At 46.5% G+C, this 15818-nt stretch overlaps 3 protein-coding genes across 6 annotated transcripts; 1 reads left to right on the top strand and 2 right to left on the bottom strand.

The window, feature by feature from the left end:
• Positions 1–613: 613 nt before the first annotated feature.
• Positions 614–11583, bottom strand: LOC108036999 (nuclear receptor coactivator 6). Of its 2 annotated transcripts, none has more exons than XM_017113432.2 (6): positions 10847–11583; positions 9701–9884; positions 8315–9637; positions 3386–8119; positions 2684–3196; positions 614–2602 (listed from the first exon to the last, which is right to left on the bottom strand). In XM_017113432.2, exons 1-6 carry the CDS (start codon positions 10859–10861, stop codon positions 2541–2543), a joined length of 6831 nt encoding a protein of 2276 aa, XP_016968921.1. In that variant the 5' UTR covers positions 10862–11583; the 3' UTR covers positions 614–2540. The 2 variants fall into 2 exon arrangements, with proteins under 2 accessions (XP_016968921.1, XP_016968922.1); XM_017113433.2 differs by having other exon boundaries at positions 9701–9881.
• Positions 11584–11944: 361 nt separating this feature from the next.
• Positions 11945–12670, top strand: LOC108036998 (cytochrome c oxidase subunit 6C-1). 3 transcript variants are annotated; one of them, XM_017113429.1, is made up of 3 exons: positions 11945–12032; positions 12259–12435; positions 12500–12670. In XM_017113429.1, the coding sequence occupies exons 2-3, from the start codon at positions 12263–12265 to the stop codon at positions 12561–12563; spliced, it is 237 nt and encodes a 78-aa protein (XP_016968918.1). In that variant the 5' UTR covers positions 11945–12032; positions 12259–12262; the 3' UTR covers positions 12564–12670. The 3 variants fall into 3 exon arrangements, with proteins under 3 accessions (XP_016968918.1, XP_016968920.1, XP_016968919.1); XM_017113431.1 differs by lacking the exon at positions 11945–12032 and adding an exon at positions 12074–12091; XM_017113430.1 differs by lacking the exon at positions 11945–12032 and adding an exon at positions 12115–12132.
• A 1895-nt stretch (positions 12671–14565) lies between these two features.
• On the bottom strand, positions 14566–15497 carry LOC108039695 (acylphosphatase-2). Its single transcript, XM_017116773.1, has 3 exons — positions 15176–15497; positions 14853–14979; positions 14566–14797 (listed from the first exon to the last, which is right to left on the bottom strand). The coding sequence occupies exons 1-3, from the start codon at positions 15237–15239 to the stop codon at positions 14683–14685; spliced, it is 306 nt and encodes a 101-aa protein (XP_016972262.1). The 5' UTR covers positions 15240–15497; the 3' UTR covers positions 14566–14682.
• Positions 15498–15818: the final 321 nt, after the last annotated feature.

Genomic DNA, 15818 nt, shown 5'->3' with positions numbered 1-15818 from the left:
ATAAATAAATACATTTTAGAATTTGCGTTCAATGTAGCTTATAACTCCCAATAATTAAAATGCCCAGCGTTTTTTATTTTTTGTGTATATTAAATCTTTGTATTTTTTCTTTTTCTATAAATATTTTACTTTAAAGTACAAACAAATTAATAATAAACTTCTAATACTACGTTTTAAGACACTTTCGTTTTTTGTTGTTGTTGTTCATCTTGTGTGGTTTGTTTTAAATATTTAAATATATCATTTATTTGTTTATGTGTGTTGTTTGTTGCCGTTTGTTTACGAATCGGTATATAAATTATTTATACGTTTTATACAACATTTCCATTAACGTGTTTTCTGTTTGCTGTGCTTATCGGGCTTATTGCAGTTGGTTTGTTGTGGCTGTCCGAGGTGTTTAAACAAGGTTCACTAAATATGCTTTCATTTTCGACGCTGCGTTTGCCTTTTGCGTTTATTACGGGGCCGTGGCTGGTGTGGTATGCATCTATGGATTCGGGTTCTATATACGTTTAGTTTTTAGCGGTTCTATATGAATATATGCAAGTTATGCTAGGGGGTTGGGTTTTACATACGCTTATGTTTTGTTTTGCCTTGCTTTAAAGTAAACATGTACAAAGTATCAAAAGAATTATTTTATGTAGCAATCATACAATATATATAAGGTAATAATAATATTGAACAATATATAATGTTGTTTTGTGTTTTTGTCTAGCGCTTTGCCTTTGCTTTGCTTCAATTACTTTACTCTTTGTTTTCCCCTATTTGTTCAAATAACATTTAGCAAAAATAGAGCCTGCCTTATATACAATACAACTTTTTTGTTTGTGTGGTTTTTTTCACGATATCCCTTTTTCTTGTGTGTTTTGCATATGCAAAATATATAACATTATATAGTTCTTTTTCACTTTGCAAAACGACAAATACTAGGCGACTGATTCTCAATATTCTCCACTTTTTTCTCCTTATATTTTTCGATCTGTTTTTTTTTGTATTTTTTTTTTTTATGTTTTTGTGTTTTCATTTTTCTGGTGCTTGGCCTTTTTACATTTTTGACTAACTTATTGCATAGGTTTCCATGTGCATATATTGTTGGTAAAGAATTCTTGTTAAGATTACTGTCCTTAGGCTAGAGCATTTAAAACTAAAAAACAAATTTTCGAAACAACGCAAGCTTACGGAAACTAATACGCTATATCTGTATGTACGGTATTGATAAGTTGAAGGTTACAAAAAATATCAAAACTAAAGTTAACGTGCGGTCTGCTCTGATCTGCTCGATCCAACGGATCAGCTTCTTATAGACTTTCGACTGGGCGCAGCGCGTAAAAATAAGACAACCTAAAGCTAGAAATGTGTTCATGTTGCATCGTAAAGAATCTAAATATTTACAGAGCGGCCCATGGAAAAGGATTTTTCAAATTAAACTATGCATGCGTGAGAGAGTGTTCGCGTGGGTGTTTGGAGATGTTTTTTTTTTCAGTTTCAGCCAACTATTCTACGTTAGTGTTTATGGGAGCTTCTCAAATACGTACTCAACTAATTTGTTCAAAATTTCATCTTCTGAGCTATACATTAAATTGCCTGTTTCACTTGACTAGCAAATCATTTCCAATGGGTTGGATATTTGGGGAAGTAGTAGCAGTGCCAGATGAGAAAGGTGGCGGAGGCGGATAAACTCGGACTGGAGGGTAGAAAACAAAGTGTAAACTAAGGCGTAAATCGGCGCTTGCAACCGTCCGTCCGCGGTGTGTGGGGTGTGTGTGTGTGTGTCTGGGTGTGATGTTGCTCGCTTTGAGACGCAACATTATTGCAACTTGTGGCTACCACTAACTATACAAAATCCTCAACGGAAACTAGGGCTAAGAACTACAAACGAAAGCGTTCGGTATCAGTGCGTGTGATATATACAAGTAGCCGTCCGTGATCCGACTTCACTACGCCAGCTGCGACGAGCTGCTGCTGGCGGAGCGCTGCTCATCCGCCGTCGTCGTCTCGCTGGCGAACTCCTGAAAACTCAATCCCAAATCGTTGTTGAGCTGCACGATGTTGAGTACGTCGCTGGCATCGCGCCATGTCGGCTGGTGTTTGGTAGCCATGCCGCCTCCTCCTCCCCGTCCTCCTCCACTGCCACTGTCGTCCTCCTCGCTGAGGATGTTGTTCAGACACAGGTTGAACTCATCGTAGTCGACAAAGTTGCCGCAGTCCAGGGCCGTGGCGTTGGCCAGCTCCGGCATCAGCACCTCATCCACCTCTACGTCCGCGGCACTGCTGCTGCTGTGGTAGGACAGCAGGTGATCGGCCTCCTCCATGTAGCCGCCGGCTGCTCGCGCCAGATTCTCATACTCGGCCGTCTCATCACCGTCCTCGTCCTGCACCTGGGCTAAAGGAAAGCTGCTGCTGCTAATCTCCAACTGTTGCTGCTGCTGCTGCTGATGCGGCTGCTGTTGCTGCTCAAATTCTTCGAATAGCTCCAGCAGATCGTCTTCGTGCGCATCGCTCGGATGGTTCAAGCCTTTAGCCAAGGCGCAAAACTCTGGTCACTTGTAGTCACGCGACGTTCTTCTCCGGCGTCCCTCGGTCAACATGGACTCGCCAATGACTGCAAAAAGACGAGGAATGTTATCATTCTGTCATTTTTATATTCTATTCTCTTGAAAACTCTTTCGGTTTTCTAACTCACCTGCACTGCGCGTCTTTCGCCTCGCTTCCGCGACGCTTTCCACAGTGCCGGCGTTGTTGCCACCAACTGCTGTTGCCGCCTTGCCAGGTGTTCCCTTCGGCTCTGCCGCGGCGGCGGCTGCTGCAGCAGCTGCGGCTGCATTGCTGCGACTGTAGATGATCTTGTTGGCAGCTGCACTGGCACGCACGCTCCTCCGGGTGCCGATCTTCTCGTCCGTGGGCGAGCTGGCCGAGTTGACATTATTGTTGGTGGTACTGGCTGCCGCTGCGGTAGCTCCTCGTGTTGCATGCACCACACTCGTGCTGCTGTTGGTTTGGCTGGTGGTCACTAAAGCTCCGCCTGGCATTGTTGTGGTCGTCACTGAGGTGGACACAACACTGGGATTGTTGGAAGCGGTGCTGCTGTTGTGATTGCTGTTGACGGCAGTGGCATTTCCAATTGGCGCTTGAGCCTTGCCGGTCCTCGGGGTTCCAAGTGGAGGAGTGGCAGACAGAGTATGATTGCTGGCCGTTTCTGTTGGGAGAATAGGAACATCAGTTAATAGGTTTGTTATATGAAAACCTATACTAATGTCTACTTTATTTTTGAGTTCGAAACGAATCACATGCGGTGCCCCCTTTCAAATGGAAATATGCTAATCATTAACCCAAAATCTTGCCAAGTCATGTTAAACGTAGTTCCCCCGGATCAAAGTCCACTTACTGTTCTGTGGTGGTTGAAGCTGCTGTGCATTGCGGCGCGTCACGTGCTTCTCCACTGCTGCTGCTGCCGCTGCTGCTGCCGCATCGGCTGCTGCATCCACCTGCGCCTGCTTGGAGTTGCGCACCTTGCCGGCCACCTCGATCAGAGGCTCGTCCGAATCGGATGACTCGATCTCGACCTTTTTAGGCAATACTGGGCCGGAATTGTGATCAACTGTAGCTTCGGTTGCATTGTTACCAGTAGTGGTACTGCTACCATTGCCACTGCTTACACGTGGACGCTTGATGCTGTTCTCGGCCAAGTCGGCGGCATCATTACTGCTGCCGCACTCGGACTCCTGTCGCCTTCGCTTGTTGTTATTGTTGTGATTGGGTGTAGGAGTGACCACACGAGGACTGGCGGTGGAGGAGGCGCGGGATAGACTCTTGGCGGTGGCGGGTGTATTTGTTGCCGTCGCCGTCGTGGCTGGTGCACCAGTGAGTACTGTGGGATCAGGACTGGCTTTCGGCGCATCCAGGGGACTCTCCAGGCGACTGCTGGCCCGAGTCCGAATCCTCGGCGTTTCACCATCCACTTGAGCAGGTATCTCGATCGAAATGGGCTGCAGTGAGGCTGAATTGGACTCGACCTGAGATTTAACCTGTACCTTCTCCTCCGGACTGGACTCCGCTTTCAGTTCAGCTTTCACCTCCACTTTGGCTTCGACTTTAAGACCAGTCACTACCGTCTTAATCGCCGGCTCCTTCTTGATAGTGAGCAGCGGTGGCACCTCCTCCAGCTTTACCTTGACCGCCGGTTGTTTGCTCTCTGTGAGTTTCTTGATGAGATCATCGTGTTCGAGTATATGGTGTTCGCCGTTCAACTTGACGCTTCCTATGCTATTTGTGTTCGTGGTTGCAGTTGCTGGTGCCGCAACAGTTGCCGCTGGCAGAGAGTTCTCAAGGCTGTTAAGGTAGCCACCACCCGCAGCACTGGCACATTCGCTGGTCTCCTTGATCATCGATGAGACAATATCCTCGAGATCCTCGGGAAAGTCGCCCTCCATCTTTGCCAGCGCCTTTTCTATCTCATCGTCCGCCTGTTGTTTTTGCTGTTGTTGCAGGGAACTGGCTCCAGATAGAGGTGGTGCTCCAGCTGCAGTGGCTCCTGCTGCCGTTGAGCTAGGTGCAATCACAGGAGGTATTACCGCCGTGGATGTTGTTGTGGGCATTGTGTTCGTGTGCTGTTGCTGCTGCACCATCGTGCCCGCCACCTTGGTCACTTGAATGGGACTGCTAGAGGAGAGCTGATGGGGACTCTTCTCGGAGAGCGCATCCATGGACTCAATGCCGCTGTCCTCGCCACCGCCGTTGTTCCCGTGTCCCGGTGTCCCACTCCCATTGCTGGCGGGTGAATTGCGCAACGTGCTGGGCAACGCAGCCGGCGAAGAGGTAGAGGTAGTGATTATAGATGCGGAGGAGGCTGTGGATACCGAGGATAAGGTCGGCAGGGAGGCGGAAGAGGAGTTCACGGTGGCCACCACCACATTGTTGACTGTTGTCATGGGTGGCATGGCCACTGGCAACTTTCTATCACAGATCAGCTGAGTTGTATGCGTAGAGGGCGTCGACGATGTCGCTAGAGTTGCTGTTGTTGCAGCTGCAACTGCTGCTGCTGTTGCTGTTGCTACTGCTACTACTGGGGATGGGGTTATGCTAGGAGCCTGCTCTGCCGTGACCTGCGGTGTGACCTTTGTGATCTCCACACGCTTGAGGGTCGTCGCACTGGGCAACATGGTTACGGCCGCCGCCAGTTGTCGCTGCTGTTGCTGCTGCTGTTGTTGCTGCTGCTGTTGCTGCTGCTGTTGTTGCTGCTGCTGTTGTTGCTTCTGCAGCTGCAGCTGTTGCACGGCTGTGATGTATGGCGGCGGCTTATGGTTTTTTGTCATCGGCTTGCCACCCACAATGGGTGTAATGGTGGCGGCAGTCTTTATCGGATTCTTCATCGTCAACAGCCGATTGTTATTATTCCCGCTGTTCACATTATTGTTATTGTTGTTGCTGTTGATGGCACTCAGGGTAATGCTGCTGGGCAACGAGGTGGCTATCTTGCTAAGTTGCTGCTGCTGCAAGGTGGTGGATGTGGGCGTTGTTCCCGTGTTGGTGGATCCCACAATCAGCTGAGGATCACTATGGGATTGGGCCTGCGCTTGAGCCTGAGCCTTGTGCGCCTCCACAATGGCACTAATCGTCAGCCCATTTTTACCCGCCACAATAGTGGTGGTCTTGGTGGTGGTAGCTCCACCGGTTTGCAGGTGCTGCGACATTTGTGGTGGTGCCACTGTCGCCGTCGTCTTCTGTATCAGTATGGGCAGTCCGTTCACGTGGGCCGGAGGCGTGAGCTTGGTCTGCTTGTTGTCCGTTACCGCGTCCATGAGCAATTGCTGCGGCGGCTGATCACTGTAGCTGCGCTTCAACTGCCGCTCGTCAATGGTAGCCTCCTGATTCTGTCCCTTCTTTCGATCCTTTCGCGTGTTCTTGACCACCACATGGTTCTTGCCACGCAAACGGATTTGCAGGGGAGGTACACGCGGCTCATTGAGACCCGGGACAGCTTGTTGTTGTGCCTGCTGCTGCTGCTGTTGCTGAAAGTTGCTGTAGACCGGATGGTGTTGTTGCTGCTGTAGCGGCTGCTGCTGTTGTTGTAGTTGTTGCTGTGGCTGAAGCTGAGAAGGTTGTTGCTGCGGCTGGTGTGGCTGATGTTGCTGTTGGGTTAACTGCATTTGAGGCTGCTGCAACTGTGGCTGCTGCTGAGGCTGTTGCTGCTGTTGTGTAGGCAACGTCAAAAGCTGCGTCTGCATGGGCAACTGTTGCATGTGATTATTAACTACAATAGTCTGCTGCTGTAGTTGATTGACAATAATCTGCCCCTCATAGCCGGCACCCGCTGCCGGCACAGTTTCCACTTTGTCCAGCTTCAGACGCAGCTTTATCTTTTCCTCGGCCGCCTTCGTCTTAGCATTGCCCTTCGCCCGCTCCCTCTTAGGTTTCGGCGTGGCTGTGGGATCCTTAGCTTTGCGCTCCTTGACGCCCTGCTGAAGCTTCCCGCGCAGCAGATTCGGCTTGGCCTTCTTGCTGGGCGCTCCGCCGGCTGTTACGGATTGGGGCGAGTTCAATCCAATCAAAGGCGAACTGTTGCTGGAACGAGGCGAATTATCTCCAGCACCCAAATTGCTGTGGTTCGCTTTCGAGACTGGGGTTTTCCTAGCTCTGCTGGAGGCTGATTTGTTGGATGCCAGGGAATCGCGCGATCTTTCCTGGTCACTGCTTATAGTCATCGGATGCTGCTGCGCGGAATTCGAGTCCTCCTCGGAGAAGATATTGTTGGGCAGAAGCATATCGTTCGCGGGATTGAAATTAAAGCTGTTAAAACCACTGGACATGTTGCTGTTGCGGAATTGCGGCTGGGCCGTTTCCTCTTCCGCCTCCGTTTCGCTATCGTCGCTGGCCATTGGTTCCATATCCCCAGTGTGCGGATTGATGATAAATTGCTTCTGGGGCGGTCTCTGTTGCTGCTGCGGGTGCTGCAATTGTGGCTGTTGCTGCTGCTGTTGTTGGCGTTGGACCATCTGCAATTGTTGTTGTTGTTGTTGCTGCTGCTGCTGTTGCAGTTGTATTTGTCGCTGCACCTGTTGCTGCTGTCTCTGCTGCTGTTGCAACTGCGGCAATTGTTGTTGCTGTCTCTGCATCATCAGTTGTTGCTGCAGCTGTTGTTGTTGCTGCTGTTGGTAGGGCATTTGCAGAATTTGTGGGGCCTGCTGTTGGGCATGCATCACCGTTTGCTGTTGCTGCTGTTGTTCCAGTGGCGCCTCTTGCAGCGTATTTAGTGCATCCCTCACGTCCATGTCCACTGCAGATAGATTGTCCTCGATTAGATCCAAATCTAGATCCTTTGCATCCTGCAGCAGCGATTCGAGCTCGTTTTTATCTTCCAGACTGAGCGTCGAGTCCAGATCACAGTTCAAAGTTGGCAGCAATGCGTCCAAGTCGTTTGTGGTTAAGGCATCCAGCACGGAAAGCGAGATCAGAGAATCCACCTGACCTTGAGCCTGACCCGCAACCTGTGGCTGTTGACCTTGAACCTGCTGTTGCTGCGGCTGTGTCGGCAACGCGGGAGGCGGCAACTGTTGCTGCTGTTGTGGCTGCTGCTGTTGCGGCTGTCCTGGCAGATTGACCTGTTGCTGCTGCTGCTGAAGATTGTACTGCATTTGGTAGCGCGTAAACTCCTGGAAACTGCTCTTAGTGGCCGAGTCCATCGGCTTATTGATCCCGGCCAGCGGCCAGCGAGAGTTGGCTGCCGCCTGATTGTAGTCCGGTGGCGGCGCTGCAGGTACATGGTGAGCGGTTGGCATATGCGGTCCCGCCAATTCGCTAGGAGCTGAGGATCCAGGTGCAGGGGCTGGCGACACCATCTGCGGTTGCTGCTGCTGCTGTTGCGCCGGATGATTGGCCATTAGCGGACTGTGCATCGAATGGTGGCTGGAGGCGGGCGAGTGCGCGGGTCCAAGGGGCGAGGCTCCGCTCATGAATTGCTGTTGAGGTGATGCCTGTGGCATGGACAGGCTCATGAGTCTCTGCTGCTGCTGTTGCTGCTGCGGATGAGGTGGCGGAGGAGCCAGCGGCAGTCCGCCAGGTCTCAATTGATGTCTTATCTGTTGCTGTTGCATCGGACTCATGCCCATGTTGTTGAAACAATCTGTGACGAATAAGAATGTGTTTTAGTAAATAATCTAATTGTGTTTAAACAGTCCCTTTAGACGCTGATGCCATATTCATTAAACAAACTTTTACAATTAAACATATCAAATTAAGTTATCATGTATCTTCTCAACTATAGGGTTTTATAAAATAATAAGGGCATCAGGTCTTAAAGGTAAGTAAAGACGCTTACCAGGCGTAGGCTGAAACTGTTGCTGTTGTTGCTGCTGGCCCTGTAATTGCTGTTGCGGCTGCATGAATCGTATCTGCTGTTGCCGTTGAAGTTGCTGCTGTCGCATAGCCACAGCCTGCGGTGACATTTGCTGATGTTGCTGTTGAAAGCGATGTGGTGGTGGTCCTTGCGGTTGCTGTTGTTGTTGTTGCTGCTGAGCCTGCTGTTGCTGTTGAGTATACATGTGATTGCCATTGCTGCTGGGACTAAGCATAGTCTGCTGCTGCTGTTGTTGTTGCTGCTGCAGACTCCTCATGATCACAGGCGGCGGACAAGGAGGAGCCGCCGCCTGGGGCGTTGTGGGGGAGGAAGGTACCACCGGACTCAGTACGTCGCCCATGAGGAAGTCACTGGGCGTAGCCGGACCGGAGGATCGCATCGGGGAATTCATCATCTGCGCTCCACTGGGACTCATGCCAATCAGCGGCGATTGCTGCTGTTGCTGTTGGGGGGACTTGAGCTGGTTCGGATTCGACATGGCATTGCCGTCGTTCTGCAGCAAATTGACAAGCAGCGGTGACGATATGGCAATGTTGTTGCTGCCCGTCGATGTGGCCGTTGGCAGCGGCGGATGCCCTAGAGGATGGTTCAGCTGGCTGGGTGCCGTCACAATGGCTGGCTTGGCACTAGCGCCCGCTATGGCAATGGGTGAACTGACGCTGCTGGCCGTGCTGGCAGCTCCCAAACCCGGATATGGCGGCGGTGGTGGCTGGATGAATTGAGATTTGCTTCCAGGTGGCGTTGGAGCTGCCGAGGTTGGCGTTGTGGGTGTAAGCTCGCCATTCTGAGGTGCCTGCGGTTGTGTCTTCAGCACCTTGAGGGTCACGTTGGGTGGCGGAGGCGGCGGTGGCAAGGGCGGACCCAGACCACCCCCTTCGCGACCTTGCAACACTTTCGCCTGCCGCATGCTCTCGAAGGGGAAGTCCCTCTGCGTGGCGGAGGGCGAGGGCAACAGGAGAGGCACCTTGCCCTCCATGGGGCACACGGTATTGGGGGATTTGAAGACGGCGGGAGTCACGGGAGTCACCTGCGGCTGCTGCTGTTGTTGCTGCTGCTGTTGAAGGGGCATCTTCTGAAGACCCAAACCCGCCGATGTCGCCGCCGCTCTTCTTTGATGGAGTGAGATTGCATCGTTCTGGGGCAGCTGCAGAATCCTCTGCTGCTGCTGTTGCATGAAGGCGGAGGCCGCCTTGCTGGTACTGGGGCCATCGAATCCCGTGGGCAGCAGACCACTTTTGATGCCGGAAAGCGAGCCAGCCGCCTCAAGTGTCTCGTTTACATTATCTGGGGAGAGGGATTACTAGTATAACTCTGGATTCTTGTCGGACATGACTTATGGATACTCACCCTTGGTTATCTTAACATCTTGTCCACCAACTTTCAAAGTTATCACAGAATCGCCCTCGAATTGTACGGACTGAATGTTGAGGGCGCGCAGCTCGGGATTTCCATCGTTGGCCAGCTGACGCAGCCGTTGTGCTGCATCCCAGGGTAGCGAGACCAATATCCGCACCAGTGACGGTTCAAGCTGCTGCAAAGGGTCGCAAATATAAGACATTTTGCTAATTCACAGCATTTAATTAACATTTAAGGAGAGCCTTATAGGAAGAGCAAGAAGAAGAATAGGTCCAAGTGAAATTGCTGGCGATGGGAGCTATTATCGATAACAACTATCGGCTTAAGGCTTGCAGCCCTGGAACACCGCACACACACAAAAACACAATAATTTATGGGCAAAACACATTTCCAAACTTAAGCAATACTTGTCAATTAAATCAACAACTTTCTAATATTTTATTTATTTGCATTTTAATTATTTAAAAGCTTGATATTGCTTTATGTCCATTTGTTTTTGGCCCTGCCGTTGCTACTGCTAGAGTGGGATGGCTATAGGGCACTCTCATTGGAAATTCCAACAACAATTTGTTTCGACAACAGGAATTAAGATTTAAGTGCTTGAATTAAGTAACCGAAGAGGCTTTTCAGCTGACTGCATTTTCCACGCGCGGTGGTGGGCGAAAGGGGGCGGGGCAGCTGCTGCCCACAGGTTGCATTTTCACATGCGTGCGTGCGTTTTCCCTGCAACGTCTCTCTCTCTTTCTCGCTCAGCGGGATGTTATCGATACCCCGACGTCGTCGCCATTTTTCTTCTTGGCCTCTTGGAAGGGTGTGTGTGTGATGGGTGTACAAGTGTGTGTGGCAGAGGGAAAAGGTAACCAAAATACTTGCTTGGAATTAAGGCGGGGGGTAAAAAGGGGGCGGGCTGATTAATAAAATAAAAAAAATGGGAATGAGGAAAAAAAGGGAAATAAGAAGAAATTTGAAACACTCAATAGCAAGAATTGGTTACCCCTCTTATTGTTTTTGTTTTTATCCCCGTTTTTGTGCGTGGGTGACGCAAGTGTACAATGGGCAAAAACAAAAAAAGTGCAATAATCGCAAATCAGCTGTTCTGTTGCGCTTAAAAACCGAAACGACGGAAAATCAACTCACCTGTTTAAGTGGCATATCATCACACGACAATCGCACGCGTCGTATATTTAATTGTTAGAACGCTGCTCAATTCTCGCATTTAGCTTTCGATTGACCGCCGTGGCGTCCTTTTGGAAGTTGGAAATATTGCATTTTAGGCATAACACTCGTTGGGTTTTGATTTATTGTCTTTCGTTGATTTCCCCCACTAGTTTTTTTTAACCTCTGCGACTTTTGTTTTTGGGCATTTTCCACTATTTTTTTTTTCTCTTTACTTTTTTTAGTAGTAGCCTCACCAACACACACGCACTGCAACACACACACACACACGTGCGGGGCGCGGATAGGGATTTTCCTGCGTCACTTTTCAAGCGCTTTTCCTGCTGAAAATCTCGCCTGCCCGCCTGCAGATTATTGTTCAGGGCAATTCGTAGATATAATAGCCCCCACTGTTCTCCATTTCACATTTGGTAGCGCGATATTAAATGCCTTTTTAGCGGGTCTCGGAAATTTTCACGCATTCGGAGCAGCCGATTTTCGGGGGCTTAATTTCACACGATTCGCTTGCGTGCGGGCAACCGATAAGCGCACTCGATTGTTGAGAAAGATTCGCGCTTGCTTTTCAGCGGTTAATTAACGCTGCAGCGATACGTTTTTCCTGTTTATTTTGTACAAAAAACTTCGTAATTATTAAAATTCCACGAACAATAACAAGCACACAGTGGTAGCCATTTTTATTTTCCAGCCGGTGTTGCCAGTCGGTTGAGCGGCGAAATTCCCTAAATTTGCCGCATTTTTTGAGTTTCCAGGGCTGCATACTCACCAGCATTGGAAATTAAGTGCATGTAGGGTTGTCAGGTCTTCAGATAACAGATACTGAATGAAAATGATTTCATTACAGTTTGCTTATGACAACTTAATGTTAATTATTATTAACAAGCAAACTCATTAATGATTTTCTGGTAAAACTTTGTTATTTAATAATTATTGCATTGGAACTATTAATTTATTTTAAAATTATTTCTCTATCTTGAGTTGACCTTCACTTTGTCTGCAAGGGTATTAAAACTTCGGCTTTCGTTTTCATTAAAATAAAAAAGAGTATTTTCCTAAGCACAATCTACTGCCTCACTGGAAATATCGATAGTATCGAATAAACATCGTTATTTGTTCCAGCTCTTCTACATCTCTGACAAATTCTACAAATGTGAGTACATAACAAGGTTTTTCTTTTTTAAAACGGATTCTAAAGGGTTTATTTATTAAGTAAAGAGTGATTTATCATTTTTATTGGTGCCTTTTGATAGGTGAATAGTTCGTAGAAGCAACCAATCAGTTTTTAATAGTTTTCTGCCAACTGCCTTTGCAGACCTTACGTAACTACACTACAGAGAACTATAATTGACTTTTGTGTTTTTTTTATTCCTCGGCAGCAACATGGCCAACACTCCAGCAACATCCAGTGTCGCAGGACCCGTGCTCCGTGGCCTGCACAACGCCACCATCAAGAAGAACCTGGCCATTTCCCTGGGATTGACCGCCATCATCACCGTTGCCTACAAACTTCTGGTTAACGATCCCAAGAAGGCCGCCTACGCCGACTTCTACTCGTAAATATTACTTCCGTATACCCAATAGATCCCCAACTGATCGGCTTATCCATTATCTTTGCAGGAAGTACGATGCTAACAAGTCCTTCGAGCGCATGAAGGCCGCCGGTCGTTTCCAGTCCTGTTAAACTAGGCAAATCCCAAAAAACACATGTAGTCTAAGTCAAAAAGATGTTGTAGAGCAAGTGTTACGCTTCTGTATTGAAAACTAAATAGATTTCAGTCTACTTATGTGCACGGTGGAGTTTTAATTTGCATATATAGTTTACTGTTGTTAGCAAATATTGAAGTTTTACGTAATGCCCTTAATAAGTTGTAGGATATGGTTACAAAAACTTGTTTAAAACTTATGATGATTTGGGTTTACACAACAACTAAATCTTAAAATTCTTTAAGCCAATGGTACTAGTGAAACTAGTTTAAAATCACACCACTTTTAAATCGGATGTCTGTAAAAAAAAGTTATGGGCTTAAAAGTGCAGAATTTAGTCCTGTTTTCCACAAAGCCATTTTTTCGTAAATTAGGAAAATGACGAAAAATCGACCCAAAACTTCAAAACAAACTGAGAATGCAGTTTCTTAGAGAATTAAGCCACGATCATTTAGAAGTATGCCACTTTAAAATCGGATGTCTGCCAGAAAAGTTATGGACTTAGAAGTGCAGAATTTAGGCCACTTTTCCACAAAGCCATTTTTTCGAAAATTAGGAAAGGGGTTAGCATTATGAAAATGACGAAAAATCGACCAAAATTTACAAACCAAACTGAGAATGCAGTTTTTTAGAGAATTAAACCACGATCATTTAGAAGTATGACACTTTGAAATCGGATGTCTGCAAGAAAAGATATGGGCTTAGAAGTGCAGGTTTTAGGCCACTTTTCCACAAAGCCATTTTTTCGAAAATTAGGAAATTAGCATTATGAAAATGACGAAAAATCGACCCAAAACTTCAAAACAAACTGAGAATGCAGTTTCTTAGAGAATTAAGCCACGATCATTTAGAAGTATGCCACTTTAAAATCGGATGTCTGCCAGAAAAGTTATGGACTTAGAAGTGCAGAATTTAGGCCACTTTTACACAAAGCCATTTTTTCGAAAATTAGGAAAGGGGTTAGCATTATGAAAATGACGAAAAATCGACCAAAACTTACAAACCAAACTGAGAATGCAGTTTTTTAGAGAATTAAACCACGATCATTTAGAAGTATGACACTTCAAAATCGGATGTCTGCCAGAAAAGTTATGGACTTAGAAGTGCAGGTTTTAGGCCACTTTTCCACAAAGCCATTTTTTCGAAAATTAGGAAAGGGGTTAGCATTATGAAAATGACGATAAATCGACCCAAAATTACAAAACAAACTGAGAATGCAGTTTCTTAGAGAATTAAGTCACGATCATTTAAAAGTATGCCACTTTGAAATCGGATGTCTGCAAGAAAAGTTATGGGCTTTGAAGTGCAGAATTTAGGCCACTTTTCCACAAAGCCATTTTTTCGAAAATTAGGAAAGGGGTTAGCATTATGAAAATGACGAAAAATCGACCAAAATTTACAAACCAAACTGAGAATGCAGTTTTTTAGAGAATTAAACCACGATCATTTAGAAGTATGCCACTTTGAAATCGGATGTCGGCAAGAAAAGATATCTGCTTAGAAGTGCAGGTTTTAGGCCACTTTTCCACAAAGCCATTTTTTCGAAAATTAGGAAAGGGGTTAGCATTAAAAAATGACGAAATATCGACCCAAAATTACAAAACAAACTGAGAATGCAGTTTCTTAGAGAATTAAGCCACGATCATTTAAAAGTATGCCACTTTGAAATCGGATGTCTGCAAGAAAAGTTATGGGCTTAGAAGTGCAGAATTTAGGCCACTTTTCCACAAAGCCATTTTTTCGAAAATTAGGAAAGGGGTTAGCATTAAAAAATGACGAAATATCGACCCAAAATTACAAAACAAACTGAGAATGCAGTTTTTTAGAGAATTAAGCCACGATCATTTAAAAGTATGCCACTTTGAAATCGGATGTCTGCAAAAAAAGTTATGGGCTTAGAAGTGCAGAATTTAGCCCACTTTTCCACAAAGCCATTTTTGTCTTACAATATCTGGAAAACCAAATCCACCCAATTCAAGTCAAATTATTATTACTTTCTTTATTTTTTAATCGTATTTACAAACTTATCGAAGTAATGCACATAACAAACACATAAAACCATTATGCCGCAGTCGAAATTGAAGGCGGAGAGATATCTAAAACCTAATTGCGAAGTCCTTGTAGTCCAGTCGGCTGAGATTTCCCTGGTTCCGCAGCTCACATCGATCGATTTGGCAGCCGGGTGATCCCTCGCTAGACAGCCAGGTGATCCTGTGAGGAAGAGGATATTACTCTTGGAAACGGGTTACTATTAGGGAGTACCCACAACTTGTCCACCTCCTCCTTGGGTCCCTGCATTTTGCCCACAATGGTGCCCTGTTTGCTGTTCTTCACCCAGCCCGTGATTCCCGCCTTGGTGCATCGATCGCGGGTGTCTTTCGTGAGATTCAGGCCTGCAGATCGAGATATCAGAGATATATATTCGATATAGTCTAGCGAATGTGGAATGGGGCGTGAAACAAAGCCAAGGACAGGTGTGGGGGCCCCAAAGTAACCAGCTACTTTGGGTTTATTTTTAGCCATCCACCTGAAAGAGCACCTTGATTTCTAGCCCCCGATTCCTGATTCTAATCCTCCATTTTACCGCACCTTGCACATGTCCATAGACCTCAAAGTCCAGTGTCACCAACAGCCGAATATCCGGAATGCCCATTTCGATCGACTTCGAACTTTACCAAATGCGCACTTTTGGTTATGTAAATTTAGCAGCAACTGCTCGATATTATAGATTTATTTTTTTTATCACCTTATCCGCACTTAAAATAACCACAAATTAAAGTTAAAAACTCTTGATAAACTGGAATCCTTTGGTATATATTTTTAAAAATATTTTTTGTGCTATTAAGTGCGATTTTTTCCGCCGCGATCGCTAGTTTGATTTTCAGCAAACCGTCGCAAATTTAAAACTAAAATGCCAAGTAGCATATCAATTGCTTTCTATTTTGCGTTTTCGATTTGTATTTGCGTATTTATTTTAGCCGCCCGTTGCATTCTGCTTCTTTCTATATGTTTTTGTTGCTATTTTTTAGAGAAAAGAAAATACGAGCGATATAGGAATCTTTTGGGGCGGTCACAGCAGCCGAGTTTTGTGGTCGGTATCTGATTTCTGGGTGCGCTACACTGCGATTTTGGAGAAAGATTGATCTTTATCCATTTGTATCCATTTTATTGAAAGTCGTAGGGTAGCCTAAGGAAAGTTATTTGTGCTTAAAAAATTTGCAACGATTTTTAA

This window comes from Drosophila rhopaloa, unplaced genomic scaffold (genome assembly GCF_018152115.1).
Source record: "Drosophila rhopaloa isolate 14029-0021.01 unplaced genomic scaffold, ASM1815211v1 contig_2, whole genome shotgun sequence".
In the NCBI taxonomy this organism is placed as follows: Eukaryota; Metazoa; Arthropoda; class Insecta; order Diptera; family Drosophilidae; genus Drosophila; species Drosophila rhopaloa.
This window is presented reverse-complemented; position numbering and strand designations above follow the sequence as displayed.